We start from the raw sequence: 16,998 nt of genomic DNA on the forward strand, positions 1-16,998 counted from the left end.
CACATGCATCAACTTTTTAAAGACTCTAAAAAATAAATTACAATGGGTTCACTGGAGAAAAAAAACAGAATTTGTAGTGCCACCGAATTGGCAATGAGTTTATCATTTTATTCTTTCAGTATCACCCAGTGTAACATAGCTCAAAACCTGGAAATGAGCACTTGTTGTGGACAGAGGTGGCTCCAGGAGACACTCTAGCTCTTGCTTGATGACTAAAAATAGTAACTCCTAACACTCAGGGAAATATGAAAATCTGTGCCCTCCACCCCACTCCCTTATACTTAAGCCCAAAGGCAATCCAACAGCAGTAATGGCAGCAGTGGGGTTACCAAACCTTCCTTCCTATTTGGTGGAGTTGCAGTTCCAATAGCATGGGAGACCATTACTTCTTCTATGTCTCTCTTCTTTTGTCATTGCAAGACCTATAAGGGGAGCTGCAGGGAAAAGGAAAATACCAGACACTCATGAAGAGATGTGTGCTATGAAAAACTATACCTAAAAGTTGTTTATGAACTCCAGGACTAACACGTAGGCCAAACATGTAATATTCTAATCCTACTTAGCATCCTTAAGACTAGAATTTAACTAATTGCTATGTTGTAGACTAACCACCCAGTGGCACACAGCCAGGACAGACCTGAAGAGCCCCCAAGTCCCCAAGATAACAAAATGTACCAACAGGGCTTAGATGGTAACTGATGCTGGAACTTAACCTGTAGAGGTGGGTTGGAAATTGTAATCCTAACTTGGTCTGTTGCCTGCTAAACAATAACAACAACAAAATCAGAATTCTCTGTAAAATTTAAATAAGATCCAGAATTTCATAACTTAACATTTAACATATCAATAATACAATTCAAGGGCCAGGCACAGTGGTGGATGCCTCTAATCCCAGCATCTTGGGAGGCTGAGGCAGGTGGATCATGAGTTCAAAGCCAGCCTCAGCAATTTAGCTAGGCACTAAGCAAATAAATAAAATACAAAAAGGGGCTGGGGATGTGGCTCAGAAGTTAAGAGTTCCTGGGTTCTATCCCTAGCACCCCCCCCCCAAAAAAAAAAGATGGGGCAGGGGTGCTGGAGCTATAGCTCAGTGGCAAAGCGCTTGCCTAGCATGTACGAGGCACTGAGTTCAATCCTTAACACCACATAAAAAATAAATAAGTAAAATAAAGGCATGATGTCCATCTACAGCTACAACATTTTTAAAAAAATACAATCCAAAATGAGTTGGCATATGAAGAATCACTAAAAGTTTAACCTGGATTATAAGACACAATAAACACCAATTCCAAGATGACAAAGATGTTGGAATTTTCCAACAAAGATTTTAAATTAGATATGAATAAAATGCTTGGGCAAGCAATTGATGAAATCCTTGTTATTTTTTAAATTTTTTTTTAGTTGTTGATGGGCTTTTATTTTTATTTATTTTTATGTAGTGCTAAGGATCAAACCCAGTGCCTCACTCATGGTAGTCAAGCACTCTATCACTGAGCCACAGTCCCAATCCCAGAATTGATGACATTCTTGAAACAGATGTTAAAACAGAAAGCCTTAGAAATGAAATAGAAACTATAAAAAAGCACCAAATAAAAATGTTATGACTGAAAAGTACAATAAGTGAAATTAAATGCTCAGTGGTTGAACTTGGAGCAGAATGGAGATAACAAAGGAAAGACAGTGAATTTGAAGACAAATCAATAGAAAGTCTCCAATCTGAACAACAGAGAGAAAACAGTAGGAGGAAAATGTAGAGACTCCAGAGCCTATTGCACAACCACAAAAGATCTAATGTTTGTGTCATTGTGGTTTCCAGAAGAAGAGGACAACCACAATATGTTACCAGCTCTGCTACTCCTGAGCCTGCCTGCTTAGCAGTAATTTTAGACAACAGACCTTCCTGAGCACTATACAAAGCTCCTAACATTGCACATTGCAACTGTGGAAAAGCTGCATAGATGTTTCTAGTTTCTGTAACTTTCCTGAATACAAAGAATCATGCTTGCATAGTCTTTAACCCCATAATGAAACATGTTAATAAAGATTGCTGGTATAACTCTTTAGATCTGCTTCTCCATCAGGTGCAGAATCCCACTTGATCCCAGCTTTATCTTTAAAATCACCCTCATGTGTGAGTCGTTATTTTTCTTATCCCCTTTTGCCCCTCGCCAGAACTGTGAGTTTAGCTGCGCTGGTTGTAGCAGTTGGTGGCCCATACGAATCCAGATCCAGACACAGGGGAACTTTTTCAGTCATTAGATGCCATTTAAGATAACAAATCCTCAAGGTAAGGAGGTGGGGTTGGGGAGAGATTCTGAGTCAGGTGTAAAATATGGGAAATATAAGCTCCAAAGAAAGGCATCGTTATGTTTCTATCCTTAAAGATGTGCTTAAGAAAAGAGGTAGTTCTGTTAGAAGATCACAGCTGTTGCAATTTATAGAATACATTACTGAAACTTGTCCTGGGTTTCCTGAAGAGGGAACAGTTAGTTTAGATTTATGGGGGGAGATTGGCAAACATCTACATGCAAGACATAAGGCCCAGAAAACATTTAGGTCCAGGCTCAAGACTGCCTTAATCCAACTCCTGAAAATATACAATGGTCAGCTCCTAACGCAGCTTTTGAACTTGAAAACACTGTTAAATGTGTTATTGCAGCTCACAAGAAGACGACAAATAAAGTAAAAAAAAAAAAAAAGGTGAAATTCTGGTGGCAGAACACTCCTCTGGTGCTTTTGAGGAGATTCAATAAATTGAGCAAACCCCAAACAAGATAAGTCCAGAAAAAATCCACTTAAAAATAAAAGTCAGAGAAGAGGTCTTCAAAGCATCCCCTGGAAGCAAAACTGGATTCCAGAGACAATTGATTTCTCATCAGAGACCATAAAGCCAAAAAGGAGGAATCACAATATTAAAAATTTTAAAAAACTATCAACTTAAGAGTCTATAGCCAGAGAAAATATCCTTCAGGAATGAAGATAAAATAAAAGGCACTATCAGAATGAGAAAAACAAGAGAATTCATTGCCAGAAGATCTGCTTTAAAGAATGATGCATAAGGGGCTGGGAATATAGCTAAATCATAGAACACTTGTCTAGAATATGCAAGGATCTGGGAATGATCCCCAGCAACACACACTCACACACACACACACACACACACACACACACACACACGAGTGATGCAAGCTCCTCACAGAACAGGGAAGAGACTGGAAGGAAAGATGAAACATCAGGAATGAAGGAAGAACAATAGAAGTGGTAAATGTGTAGGTAGAATAATGGACTTTCATTCTTTTCTTGAAATATTTAAAATATACTTAATGGTTGAGAGGGGAACACACATAGCATGCATGGTCTGCTACAGTTTTCAATTCAGGCGAGGTGTAAGTCAATTATAACATGAAGAGAGTATATTGTTTATTAAGACTAACATAACCAATGTTATGGTTTGGACAGGAAGGTCCCCTGAAGGTTCATGTGTTGAAGGGTTGGCCCCTAGCTGGTAGCACTGTTGGGAGGTGGTGGAAACTATGATGTGGGGCATAACTGGAGGAGGTGGGTCACTGGGGGGCATGTCCTTGAAGAGTATGTCTTATCCTTTCCTCTCTCTCTCTCTCTCTCTCTCTCTCTCTCTCTCTCTCTCTCTCTCTCTCTCTCTCTCTCATTCTCCTTCTTGCCAGTTGTGAAGTGAGCAGTTCTGCTTCCCCACACCATCCGTGCCATGATGTTCAGCCTCACCATAAACCCACTGTGATGGGGACCATGCAACTATGGACTGCAAGCTCTGAAACCATGAACCAATATAAATCTTTCCTCCCTTAAGTTGATTTTCTCAGCTGTGTTGTCACGGTGACTCCTAAAGAGTTTCTCTAAGGGGAAGCAAAGAAATAGAACGTTGAAGGGATACTTGCCCTCCACAGAACGGGTGTCTACTATGGGAGTGATGAGAACTTATTTGTAAGCTCATGGAAATGATTCAGCATCAAAGGAAAAATTGCTGCAGAGAAGAGGTAAGCCCGGGAAAAAGTGAGTGGGTGCTGGCTTCATGGCCTTTGATAGAGGCAGAGAGTATGTCCCAGGGCAGTTTGATATATTTGAAAGTAAGAAAGTAAATAAATTGACTTAGTTGCTAAAGAAAGAACAAATCACGGTTGTTTAGCACAAGTGTTTTCCTTGTTGTTCTCACAGCACCATCAAGTGCAGATCCAGTTTCCTCCCTGGAGTGACTCAGGGATCCAACTCCTCATCCATGGCTCTGTTGTCCCTCGGGCCCTCCTCATAGGCACTCTTGGGATTCCTTCCATCTGGCCAGCTGAGGAGCAAAGAGAAAGAGTGAGAAGGACCAAGCATCACACATTACAGTCCACTTCAGAAGTAGTGTAGGCCAGAACCCCAGTTACATTGCCCCAGCCAACCTGGGAGGTCAGGAAATGAAGGGTCCCTGCATCCATAACAGGAGATGGATCAGTGACTATCTAGCAATGTTCACCACAGGGACAAAGGGACTGTTTTTGGCTAATTGCTGCCTTTTCCCAGTGAAATCAGAAGCAAAGTCATTACCTGAATGTGAGAAGAATCAAATCAAGGAAACAATGATTTTGGAGAGATTGAGAATGGATTCACTAAGAGGATTTGGCCCAGCAGCATTGATGGTTCACTTGAAATTGGTCCAAATTTGAGAGTCAGGCAAGCACTCATGTCAGGATGGTTTTGTTATTGATTGTCGTTCTTTCCTACAGCCATATTCGGCCACTTGGTACAGGAATAGAGTAAGAGAAAAGAAGAATTTAACCGAAGTTGGAGTTTTGCCTGGTGAGAAATTGGGAAAGAGGAGAAAGGGAATTGGGGGTGTGGAAGGAGTGATTCCAATGCTGAATCAAAGAGGGGAGTCACTGACAGAAGAGTGAGAGGTCTTTTCCCACACAGGGGTAGCACAGTGGGAAAGGACAGCACAGAGTCCCTGCTGTGTCCTTGGGAGACCAGCTCACCAGAATAGCTAGCTGTATCCAGTCGCAGGAACACTGAGGAAGTTTTGAGTCCCTACACTTTGCAGGTCTTTCTACAAAACAGCCATGTTCAGGCAGAAATCTGGGCTCTCCACCCAAAAGTCTAGCATGGTCACCCCACTGTCAATTGGAGATGTCCCTGGAGGGAGCACGCGGTTTTGTATTCCAGGAGGTTGGAAAGTTGGCTGCAACAGCTGTGAGAGGTAGGTTTTATTTTTCTCCATCAGTTTGCAAACCATACCAGGCACATCAGAGCTGACTGGTAGTGAGCAGAGAAGGCTGGGAAGAAATGGGCTGGGGCTGGGGCTGGGACTCAGGGGTAGAGTGCTTGCCTGGCATGTGTGAGGCACTGGGTTCGATCCTCAGCACCACATATAAATAAATAAAATATTGTGTCCATTTACAACTTAAAAAAATATTAAAATTAAAAAAAAATAGAAAAGAAAGAAAGCCAAGGTACCACTGAGAATCCCTCAGAGCAACCAGAAACCTGCTGAGCTCAAAAGCCAAACTGAAGAGGTGGTATTATTGGCAAGGAAGAATGTTCCAGTGATTGGAGGATTTTTTTTTTTTTTTGGAAGGCTTTCTGCTTGGCACAGCACCCTGAGGAGGACAATTTCACTTCCATTTGCTTGGTTTGTTTAATTGGGTTTTTTCTCTCTCTTTTCCCCACCTCCTGCAGCCTCTACTCTCCACCAGAGGCGCTGAGACTCTTCCTTCCCCCCCCCACCTCCTCTATTTCCTCCTTGTACTAGTAAATATGAGAGACTTGCTAGAACCATCTGTTGGCACAACTAATATGGCCCTAACGTGACCTTGGTCTGCATTTATCAACATTCTTCACTTGGCTAAGCTGGAGCTCAGCAAGAACTGGGCTGGGTCCTAAAGAATCTGGCCTTAAAGCTGTATGCATAAGGCCCTTGGCTTGATTCCCTAGTACTAAAGGGAAAAAAAAGAGAGAGAGAGAGAGAGAGAGAGAGAGAGAGAGAGAGAGAGAAAAGAAAACAAAAGAAAAGAACAATTCTTCTCCTCTGCATAAGATACTTGTCCAAACATGTTGCAAGATGACTCAGCATGGAAGACAGTGGTTTCTCACTGGTTGTTCCACACCATTGATTTGGAAAAGAAATAGCAAGTACATAGATACTTTTATTATTATTATTATTATTATTATTATTATTACCTGCTGTATGGAAAAGAACTAATTGTATTTGGTTTTAAGTATGTTGGTCAGCTTCTGTTAACATTACAAATATCAGAGATAATAAACTTGAAAAGAGAAAAGATTCGTTTTAGCTCACAGTCTTAGAGATTTCAGAGCAGGGTTGTTTGGCTGTATTTTTGGGGGGCCTGTGGCAAGTCACAAAAGTATATCATGATGGGATCATGTGGCAGAAGCAGCCCTTATCTCATGGCTAAAGGCAAGAGAGAAGAAAAGGAAGAGGCTAGTATCCAAATATCCTCTTCAAGGGCACACCTCCAGTGACCAGAACACCTTCCACGGAGGCTCCATCTCAACCACTTGCCAATAGCTCCACAGGCTGGGGACCAAGCATTTAACAGATGGACCTTCCTGGAACACTTCTCCAAACTGTAATAATATCAAATATTTTGGTAGCTTGGTATCTACTTTCTTTTTTAGTTGGTGTTCCATTACAGAAAGAAAGCTATTTATACCTGTAATTATTATCCTGTCAAAAATGACAGCCTAAGCACTATAATTGAAAACCCTGCATACACAATGAAGTATGCTGAAGGCATGAGTTATGCTGAAGTTATTGTATTTGATAAAAAGATCACAAGGGAAACAACTGGAAGAAATACTTCACAGAATGGCCACACTTAGCAAATCAGGAACACTAGGTTTTGTCCCACAGGATGTTCTCCAACCCCACAGACTATGCATCCAGTGACTGTTCCACAGGATTTATTTGTAATAAAGCCAGTGACTTTAGGTGGGGAGGGAAGGAGTTCTCGGATTCTTACTTCATAGAAAAGGACCCAATTCTTTGCACCAGTTCTATTTCTTTATCTAGTTAATATGAAATGAAACCTGTGTACCCAAGATTTTGAGAAGTATCATTTCAGGCATTCAGAGTGGAGAAAGATAGCACATCAGAAATGAATGATTGGCATCATCAAAGGTTTTTTAAAAAGGATCGATGGATAAGATAAAAAGTAGTTGACTCCTGCTCTACAATGACAGAATCTCCTAGATTTTAGCTGGAATTTGAGCACCTCCTTATTTCAACCAACCTTGGCCCTGACACTACTTATGATCCAAGAGATATAAGCTGAAGTGGTGCATACAACTTTCAGAATTGTCTGTGGACATAGAGAATGTGCCACCGTCCTTCTCTTTTCCCTGGTCTGGAGTGTGTCATAACTGGGGCAGGTATCTAGGAATGGGTGGTGAAAGCAACAGTGAAGCAACAAGATAGAAGCCCCCAAAGTCCTGGAAGGTTTTATCATGAAGAGGAGATGAACTTGTTTGGTTGTTTCTTAGGGGTTGATTTTTGCTTTTGTTTTTGTTTTGCTACAGAGGATTGAACCCCAGGGGCTTACCACTGAGATACATCTCCCGTCCTTTTTCAATATTTTATTTTGACACAGAGCCTCACTAAGTCACTGAGACTGGCCCAGAACTTGCAATCTTCCTGCCTCAGCCTTCTGTGTCGCTGGAGTTACAGGTGTGAGATATTACACCCAGCCACCTTGCTCTTTTTAGTGTTTTATTATCATATCCACTACATCTGTACTTATGCGACCTCTCAGCTTTCTAAACCAGTGTCTGTGGCTCTTTTTTTTCTTCTTCATATTTATTTTAGGCATCTTTTCCAAAAATCAGATTTTTCTTCTCTTGATCATGTCTATATTTTAACTTTCCAGTTCATTAATTTTTGCTCATATTTCATAAATTTCTTTCTTCTATTTGAGGGTATTTATTTGGCTATTCTTTTGCAGACTTCTTGTGTTAAAACATATCTTATTCCAATTCAGCCATGCTCAATTTTTAATAAATGTGATGGCTTCATGTACCTCCTCCTGAGAACTGCCTAGACCATCCCACAATGTCAGCAAGTAGTGCTCTCATTCATTTCTGACCACTTGACTTTTTCATTCTGACTTTTCTCTAAAAACCAAAATTATTTAGAAAGGTGATGAGAAAATTACACCTTGATACATCCTTTTAAGAATGTACTTTTGAGTTCATTTCTAACTGTTCTATTATGGTCAGAGCACTACTTCTTTTTGGAATTAGTATAGGTCTTATTTATGGACAATATCTTTGTCCATTTTTGTTAATAATCCTGTATGTGTCTCAAAAGTCCTAATTGGTTTGTCCTCACTCTCAGACTTGGTTATTGATTCTATTAATGTTGTCACTTCTCTTTCATGATCCAGGTTGTCCTCATGTGTTTAGGGACTCTGGGTTGTGTGTACTTATGGTATTTGTCACCTGTCTCTGAATGCAACTTGTGGTTACTATCATGGAAGCAGCAGACACCAGTCAGTTTCATAGTATTTTGAAGCACTCAACAAATGAGGGGGTTCAACCCTGGGGTTTCTGCTGAAGTGGGTGGTCTCCATTAACAAGCCTATCTTGTAGCTGAGTTTCATAGAACAGAATAACTTGCCCAAGCTCAAAACCTGTGAATAACAAAACTGGGCTCCTAACCAGACCATCTGGCCTAAACCCATTCAGTTCTCATAATGCCTCTACCAGCCCAAGTCTTTCCAGTGCCAACCAGGCCCCTCCCAGTTCCTAATGCCCACTAACCAGACAGCTGTTAAACAGAATGTTTAAATATATTTCTTTTCCTTTTATTCTTAAAAAAAAGAGAGAGAGAAGTCAACAATAAGCTTCACACACTGCAGAAAGTGTCATGAGTTTCAACTTCCCCTCCTTCCAGAATCACTGTACCCTTAAAATCCTAGATAAAAATCTCCAAAATGGTGGAGACTCCCACATAGAATGATCTCCAATCCAGACTTTGGCAGCTCAAGGCATTGAGGAAATAAATTAAGGCGAGGGAGACTCCTAGCTGGTCTTGCCCAGCTCTATCTCACAGATCCAGTGGTAGAGCCTCTGGCAGACATCATCATTCCAGCGACCATGATGGGTAAAGTGGGCACAGTCCTCGCCTCCTCCCAGCCCATGCCCAGTCCAGTCATCAGGCTGATTTGGACTCCAGTACCTGCGGACAAATCATAGCTGTGTACCCAGGGAGGTCAGATTCAGCCACATTCCCATGAGCCCCTCCCACCTTCGAGACACAGGCTAAGAAGCCAGATTAGGAGAGGACACAAACTCACTTAAAGCCTCTCTCATAGTCAGTCCCATCCACCCATCTCCAAGGTCCATTTTGGTCAGTGAGGCCCATCCAGGAGGGCACAGAGCTCATGTGCTTCTCAATGAATTTCTGTGGAGAAAACAAGGGGTTGATGACCTTTCCCTTACATCAGACAGCCAATAAGAGGAGCTACCAGGCTTACCTGCTCTTCTAAGGAGGTGACCACCACCAGGTGGGAGTTCTGCAACTGGCAGTTCTGGTCAGCCTCAGGCCAGGACTTGTCAGATTGAGAGAACCAGTAGCAGCTGCTTTCATGCTCCAACCAGTCAATGGGGCAGCAGGTCTTTTCAGAGCCTGAGGGGGGAAAAAGGGATGGAGGAACTAAGGAATGGCCTAGAGCACCTTCAATGGTGAAGTGGAGCCAGCCATGCCTGCCCAGCTCCTCACCATTGTTCTTGAGGTTGGCCAGCTGGCAATTAAGAGTTACTACGTTCTTTGCCAATCGTTGTACTTGCAGGACCACCTCAGATTGACCTGAAACATAGACACAGGGGGACAGATGAGAGTAATTTGGGTATGAACTCTACTCAGGCACCCCACTAGGATCTTCCTGTGCTCCTACAAATACATCATGCCAAGGTACACTGGAACAGCCATCTGACCTGCTTTGAAGTCCTGCTCTTGTTTCTGCAGGCTGCTCTCCACTGAAACCACCTTCTGGTTCAAGCTGTGAGCTAGAGGGGAGAGGGTTCAGCACCAGGATGCTTCTCCCATGCACACCCTTTCATATGCTTTTGGAGAACAAGGTCTCTCACCTGCCAGCAGTTCCTCCCTGTGATCCTCCACCTCAGCTTTCAGAGAGGTTATGGTTTCTTGCAAGCTCTGACCTGGAGGAAACAGGGACTTGAGATCAGGAGTCAGCCCACACACACATACACCCAGCCCAGACCCCACCCAAGCCCAGCTCACCATGGGAGGTCAGTGCCTGGACATTGGCCCCTGTGTTTACACTGAAATTGCTGAAAGTTGTCCTCAGGGTGCCCAGGTCCCTGTGTAACTTGGAATCTGATGAAGAGGATGAGATGATCAGAACTAAGATTAATCAGGTCCTCTCTGCCAGCACAGAGCAGGACACTTTACACGCATTGTCTCAATCAGTCCTCACAGCAAGCCAGAGGGGCAGGCACTGTGGTTATCCAATATCACACAAGAAGGAGAAGTAATTCAACTACAAAACCCAGCCAATAAGTGACACAGCCAGCAGCCATTCCAATCATGGCTCCTTCACTACCACTGTTCTCATCAACCACCCAATTATGACCCCTCAATGGTGCCCCATACTGTCCCACTGTGCCCATCATTGCTTCTGCTGGGGTTCTTGCCATTACCCCCATCCCTGCTCCACCACTATACCCCCTTGATTTCTGTGTACCCCTGGAGTACCCACTTTGGGATCCAATCACACAGACCGCCACCAATAGCAGGAGGTTGAGGCCCAATGATAACAGGATGAGGCGATGCTCAGAGCAGATATACCAGAGGCCAACCTGGGGTGGAGGTGCTGAAAGAGAAGAGGGTATCAGGAAAAGTGAGATCTAGGACATACCAGAGACAAAGGAGGGGGACTAGGGACCTGTGTGAGGATGAGACTTGGGCCCTGGTAATGCTGGGGGAGAGCAGGAGGAAGACTATGTGGTGAGGAGAGACCAAGCCTTTGATCCCTCACAACCAGCACCAAATCTCCAGCGACATGGACCTTTCATACCCTGAGAGACCCATATACCCACCCCTCAAAAGCAGAGTGCACATAAGCAGACTTAGACATGGACAATGGAGAAAAGTTACGTCTTATCATCAGAGCTAGAGAGGGTAGCACAAGGACCCTGACAGTGTTGGAGTCAGCTAGGCCCATAGCAGGTTCACCTATGATCAGGTGAACAAATGACTAACTACCTGCAAAGGATACCTCTCATCCCCTCCCCATAGAGCACAGGAAACCAGGTCCACAGAGGTCTTCCCTATCCCTGTTTTTCTGAAGACCTTGAGTCCTCTTCACATTTGGCTCTCAGAGTCCTAGGACTGACCCCCTCATAGTGGGGGACCCAACATTGGACATGGTAGAGGTGAGATGTGATGTGACAGTAGAAATCCTACTAGACATACAAAGAGTGCATTTTAGTAGAGGACACTTCTCTACTCCCCTTACCTTTTCTGATCTCCTGGTTTTCCTCCTCACTCCTCAAGTGCTGGAGATCTTCATACTTCATTACCATGCTTGGACCAATGTAGCCTCTGTGGCTGTGAGAGATGAAACTAAGAGACCTTGACCCAGGCTGCCTGGGTGCTATGGCCAAGGAGGAGGCTGAAACCAGGGAGGACCTGAGGTAAGAAGTGAGGTTCCTCAGGAGAATGAGCCCTGGATTAGGGCCTGAGTTTGGAGTTGAGGTTACAAGTGGAGTCAGAATTGAGCTTTGGGCCAGAATCAAGTTCAGTTGGGTTTAACATTGGAAGTGAAGTTGAAGCTAAATCTGTTGCTTTGACTGGGCCTAAAATTGGACTGGACTTGAGGCTGTGGCACATGCCAGAAATTGGCATCAGAATTCACATTGGTGCCATGGATGGAACTGGACCTAAGCTTGGCACTGAAACTGGAAATAGAATAGGGCTGAGGTTCAGTTTGAGGGTGGGCTCAGGGTTGAGATTCAAGTTGGATCTGGGGTTGATGCCGAGGTTGACATTACAAGAGGAGCTGGGTTTGTGGCTTAGGCTGAAGTTAGGGCTGAGGATCAGACTGGAATTGGGTCAGAGATGGGAACTCTCACTGGGGATTATGGCTGCATGATACAGTCTAGAATCCAGGGACAGGAATAGAGATCAAGTCTCCACTTGATTGTTAAATCTCATACTGACCCCATCCTATTTCTTCCCCTTTTCTCCCACCTAAAACCCAAAGCCCCCTCTCCCTGTGTCCTCTAACACATTCCCTGTCTCCTTGGTCCCACTGGCATCCCCAGCCCCGTTACCTGTGGGAAGTCTGGAGTCTGTGATTCGTGGCCTTGTTGTACAGCAATGACTACAAGGTGGGAAGTCACTCAGAGCAGCCAGAACTAAATCCTGGAGAGTTGGGCTGGGAGGGACTAAAGGAGGAGCCATATGATGATGGACTCCTATTGGTTTTTGTGCCCCAAAGCCCAGGATTCTGTATTTGGGGATGTTCCTCTTCCTCAACCTTGGACAGTAAATAATACTTCGAATAAATTTCATCTGGAACACAGGCAGAGATTGCATGTGGGGGAGTTGGGCATGGGCCAGCTTTGCTCTTATTCTACAGGGTGTGTCTACTCCCTTTCTTTCCTCTTTAGTGGAGCTCCCTGACTTCTTCATTTTTATCATGTGAGAGGTGGAGCTGGATCAGAAGGGACAGTCTGTTATTTTTGCTCCTGTTCCTTACATCTCCATTCACTTCCTATCTCTAAATTTCCCAGAATTGTTGGCATTTCCATCTTGCCCCCCAGGACTAGAGGAGCCCATTTTCTAGTCTTGTGCAGTCCTACCCCCAATCTTCAGTGTCTAAGCCTCCTCTGGGGCCTCAGCCATCAAGTTCCCCAGTTCCAGTCTCACTCTTCTCCCTTTACTCAGGAGGAAAGAAGATGATAGATAGTAGGATATCTGGCTAAAATGGGAGAGAAGGAATTAGTAAAAGGAGAAAACTTCTATTGAACATCAAATCTGTGTTGGGAATTGTTCAAGACACTGTCTTAAACAACCAATTGATTGGGAGAATCTCCTTGGGAGGTATTTTGGATGATGGGCCAAGGTTAAGAGCCACTTTGTGACATTTTCAAGATCATATCTCCATGTCTCCCGGGTAGAGGTGACACCCAGGAATTAAACCAACATTGCTGCCCAACATCTTGACCTCACTCTCTGCACAGGTACTATTCGAAAATAGGCTTCTATGTCATCCCAGGAGCCCCAACAAACTCCCCAAGGAGTGTGCCTGAGTCCATGCACACATCTCTTTCAAGAGGAAGAAACCTGATGGGAATGATAGTGCATACCTGTAATCCCAGCAACTCAGGGGCACCGAGTCAAAACAATGGCAAGTTTGAGGACAGACTCCACAACTTAGTGAAACCCTCAGCAACTTTGCAAGACCTGTCTCAAAATAAAAAATAAAAAAGGACTGGATATGCAGCTCAGTCTTAAAGCACCCCTGAGTTCAATCCCCAGTACAAAAAAAAAAAAAAAAAAAAAAAAAAAAGAAGAAGAAGAAGAGGAGAAGGAAGAGGAGGAAGGATCCAGTGTGTGGAGAAGCAAAGCAAATACCTTGAAGATTATTTTTTTCTATTTAAATTGAATTATCTTCTGCTACTTGCGTTTTTTTTAAATGAATTGACAATGTATCAGAAATATTTCTGCACATCAGCTCATAAAATGTGCTTTGTTCACCTGCATCTCATTTCATCATATATTCATCATGCCTTTGTGAAGCATTTCCCTTTTGATAAACACATCAGGTGTTTCCAGTTTGGCTTTCTGGATTTGCTTTTATTTATTCTTGGGAAAGTTGATTAGCATATGTTTCAGGTTGGTGTTATAGTTTGAATCTGGAATGTCCCCAAAAGGCCATGTGTTAGAGATTAGATTCCCAGCTTGACGTTATTGGAAAGTGGTGGGATCTTTAAGAAGTTAGGTCTAAAATGAGCTAAAAAGACATGTCTCAAAAGAAGAAAGACAAATGGCCAAAAGAATATATGAAAAAAAAATTCAACATCTTTAGAAATTAGGGAAATGCAAATCCAAACTATACTGAGATTTCATCTCATTCCAAGTTAGAATGGCAGTCTTAAAGAATACAAATAATAAATAAATAAGAGGATATGGGGGAGGAAAGGAACACTTTTACACTGTTGGTAGGATTGTAAATTTGTACAACCTCTATGGAAATAGAGGAACTTCTATGGAGGTTCCTCAAAAGATTAGGAATGAAACCACCACGTGACCCAAATGTATATCACTCCTCAGTATTTATCCAAAAGAATTAAAGTCAACATACTTTAGTGATACATGCATGCCCATGTTTATAACAAAACAATTCACAATAGCCAAATTATGGAATCAGCCTAGGTATCTGTCAACATACAAACGGATCAAGAAAATGTGGTATATATATATCTACCAAGGAGTTCTGTTCAACTCTAAAGAATTAAAAATTATGTCATTTGAAGGAAAATGGATAGAACTAAAGAGCATTATGTTATGTGAAATAACACAGGAAGTTCTAGCAGTTGGAACAGTGTTGTCATTTAACATTGGGCTGGGAAGGGGTACTTTAATGCCCTACTGTGTTGTCACTGAAGACTGATGGCCTCAACAGGTAAGGTGCTACTGTAAAGTTTCGGTGAGAACTAATGTTCATGTGCACATGTAGACGGCGGGGCATTCAAATTCTGGATAGACAGTGAAAGTCTGTCTCGATGGGCAAAGGTGCGACTTATGCAGTCGAGGAGGAGAAATAAAGAATGTCCACGTGCTTCTGCCCTTTTCAATGCTTTATTCACTCAAATCACTCAATACAATTTCACTATAGATTCGTAATCAAGAAAACGATAATCTTTAATGCTAGGCACTGCAATAGACATCATCAATTCACAGCAAACAATTCTAGATTGATTCTAAGCACTGCAAACACACTTAATCATGACAGGCTCAGGACAGACATTCCCTCTGCATGCTGAGTTCAAGTGTCAGATCAAAAGTCTCAAGTCTTAGGCTCTAAATCCAGCAGATGCACACTCACTCAGACCCCAGTGATCTGGTCAGGAACCAAGGCAGGCTTCTCCTGGGGTGGAGCTGACGGCTGGCTGAGGAGGCGGTCATAGGAGAAGTCCTTTTCTCACCAGAGTCAAGAGGCTGCTGTAGAGTTGGAGAGTGTTGAGAACAACACAGAAGATCAGGCAGATGAGAAGAGTTGGGATGTCAGTCATAGGTCCTTGTCAGGCTCTCCACTGTGAGGACATCAGTGTCGGCTGGCTAAATGTCTGTTCATTTTCTCCATCATTTATACTAAAATTGGGGGCTTCTGACCACCTTTTCAATCCCTATCAGCTGACACCGGATTTCTCAGTGACATCATTTGCCCTAGGATTAAAGCATGGGCTCTGGTGGTCCCTACCCTGATTTTCTTGCCTCTCCCCCTTATCAGGGCAAGGACAATATGACAGAGACTTCACTCTGAGCTTGTCAGGGTGGGGAAAAGTGACTTGTTTGGTGCCTGAGGGCCATACTGGAGGGCTCCCTTAGGTGTGCCTGGTGAGACTGCAGGTTTCAAACTGGAGTTTTAAAATGGAGTTGCTTAAGCTAAGGCCTAAGGCCATCCTTACAAAGTCAAAGGGAGAAAATCTTGCTGATAAATTGCATGTGGATTTAAAAAAAAAAAAAAAAAACATAGTTCTCTTTCTGGTCCCCAAAATAAACTTTGAGTATTTCCCATAAATTGCTGACTTCCTAAGAAAAACAACTTATCTCTGACTTTTGCAATGCTGATGCCTAAAGACGTGTCATGACTTTCTGTGAATATAAAAATCTCATGAAAACAGAAAGTGCTGAGTTTTGCCAGCCTGAGGATACTGATCAAAACTCATTAACACTGATATTCTTGCAGGAATACCTGTGTGGTTTTTGCATAGTGAGCTTGTCCATCTAAAGGCTGGTTCCCTTTCAGCCTCTTTGCAGGCAACCTTCTTTCCTTTGCTATGTGCTTATCTCTCCATGACTTCTTTCACATTGACAATCATAGTTTCTTTTTTCCACCAAGTTTGTCCTGATTCCTTCCTGTCTCCCAGCACCTCAGTGGAGTCAGGATTCTTTTTACTAGTGAAGTGACTCAAAACACAGTGTGCAGATCCTGAAGAGTATTGTCTTTAATAAGTCACCACAAGTTTGCCATTGACTGTATTGTTACCGAACATGGGAATATTATATGAAACCCAGAGTCTTGTGGATGGCAGGCTCAGTCTTCTTTTCCCCTACTAGGAAGTGGCAAAGAAATTTCCCTTCTTAATCAAAATCAATCTCCTCCCTCCAATAAGTATACAATTACCCTCATCCCCTGCCTACAGTGGTTCACTTTTCTGAGAAGCCCAAAGCAAGTCAGTTTCAGCTTCCAATTTAAACAATTCCAAAGCTATCTCCCCTAATGGATGGATTCCTTCTTTGGGCCATAGAATCATTCAGTGAGCCCAGATTATACAGATAAAAGACTATAATTCCTTAATAGGTGATTACTAGGTGTCATGGTGAAGGGAGATGCTACAACCCTTGGCTATACATGTGGTCATGGGAGAGAGGGCACTCTGTTGACCACTAATTTAAGGCACATATTCACAAATAGCTTGGGCAGTAAAATAAGAAGCATACTCCCTTTCTGGCCCCAAATCCAGAGATAACAACTGGACTGGTATCTTTTCAGATAGATTTCTGTGAATATTTATATACCTAGAAGCATACAATTGGGCCCCCCTACTCACAGATTCAACTGTGTATTGAAGATATTTAGGGGAAAAAAAGTACCAACTTTTTATCTTGTCATTATTCCCTAAATAATAGTATAACAACTATTTACATAGCATTCATATAGCATATGTATAGATCCCACAAGTAATCTAGAGGTTTATTAATACATATGGAAG

At 42.8% G+C, this 16,998-nt stretch overlaps 1 protein-coding gene and 1 long non-coding RNA gene across 11 annotated transcripts in view; one reads left to right on the forward strand and one right to left on the reverse strand.

The window, feature by feature from the left end:
* LOC120884542 (uncharacterized) overlaps positions 1 to 13,580 on the forward strand; it is a 57,636-nt gene extending 44,056 nt beyond the window's left edge. Inside the window, exons 2-6 of one of the 9 annotated variants that reach the window (XR_013436304.1) lie at positions 2,173 to 2,287; positions 3,684 to 4,013; positions 4,192 to 4,335; positions 4,743 to 5,212; positions 5,692 to 13,580. This is a non-coding gene — a long non-coding RNA (uncharacterized LOC120884542). The remainder of the gene's footprint in view (positions 1 to 2,172; positions 2,288 to 3,683; positions 4,014 to 4,191; positions 4,336 to 4,742; positions 5,213 to 5,691) is intronic. The other 8 variants (XR_013436303.1, XR_013436299.1, XR_013436300.1 and 5 more) reach the window with 8 other exon arrangements.
* LOC101965948 (C-type lectin domain family 10 member A) lies at positions 9,052 to 12,413 on the reverse strand. Of its 2 annotated transcripts, XM_040269310.2 has the most exons (10): positions 12,328 to 12,413; positions 11,511 to 11,602; positions 10,752 to 10,865; positions 10,274 to 10,369; positions 10,120 to 10,191; positions 9,967 to 10,038; positions 9,752 to 9,838; positions 9,507 to 9,658; positions 9,327 to 9,433; positions 9,052 to 9,208 (listed from the first exon to the last, which is right to left on the reverse strand). In XM_040269310.2, exons 2-10 carry the CDS (start codon positions 11,575 to 11,577, stop codon positions 9,052 to 9,054), a joined length of 924 nt encoding a protein of 307 aa, XP_040125244.2. In that variant the 5' UTR covers positions 11,578 to 11,602; positions 12,328 to 12,413. The 2 variants fall into 2 exon arrangements, with proteins under 2 accessions (XP_040125244.2, XP_077898877.1); XM_078042751.1 differs by having other exon boundaries at positions 9,507 to 9,838.
* Positions 13,581 to 16,998: the final 3,418 nt, after the last annotated feature.

This window comes from Ictidomys tridecemlineatus, chromosome 3, assembly GCF_052094955.1.
Source record: "Ictidomys tridecemlineatus isolate mIctTri1 chromosome 3, mIctTri1.hap1, whole genome shotgun sequence".
Lineage (NCBI taxonomy): Eukaryota > Metazoa > Chordata > Mammalia > Rodentia > Sciuridae > Ictidomys > Ictidomys tridecemlineatus.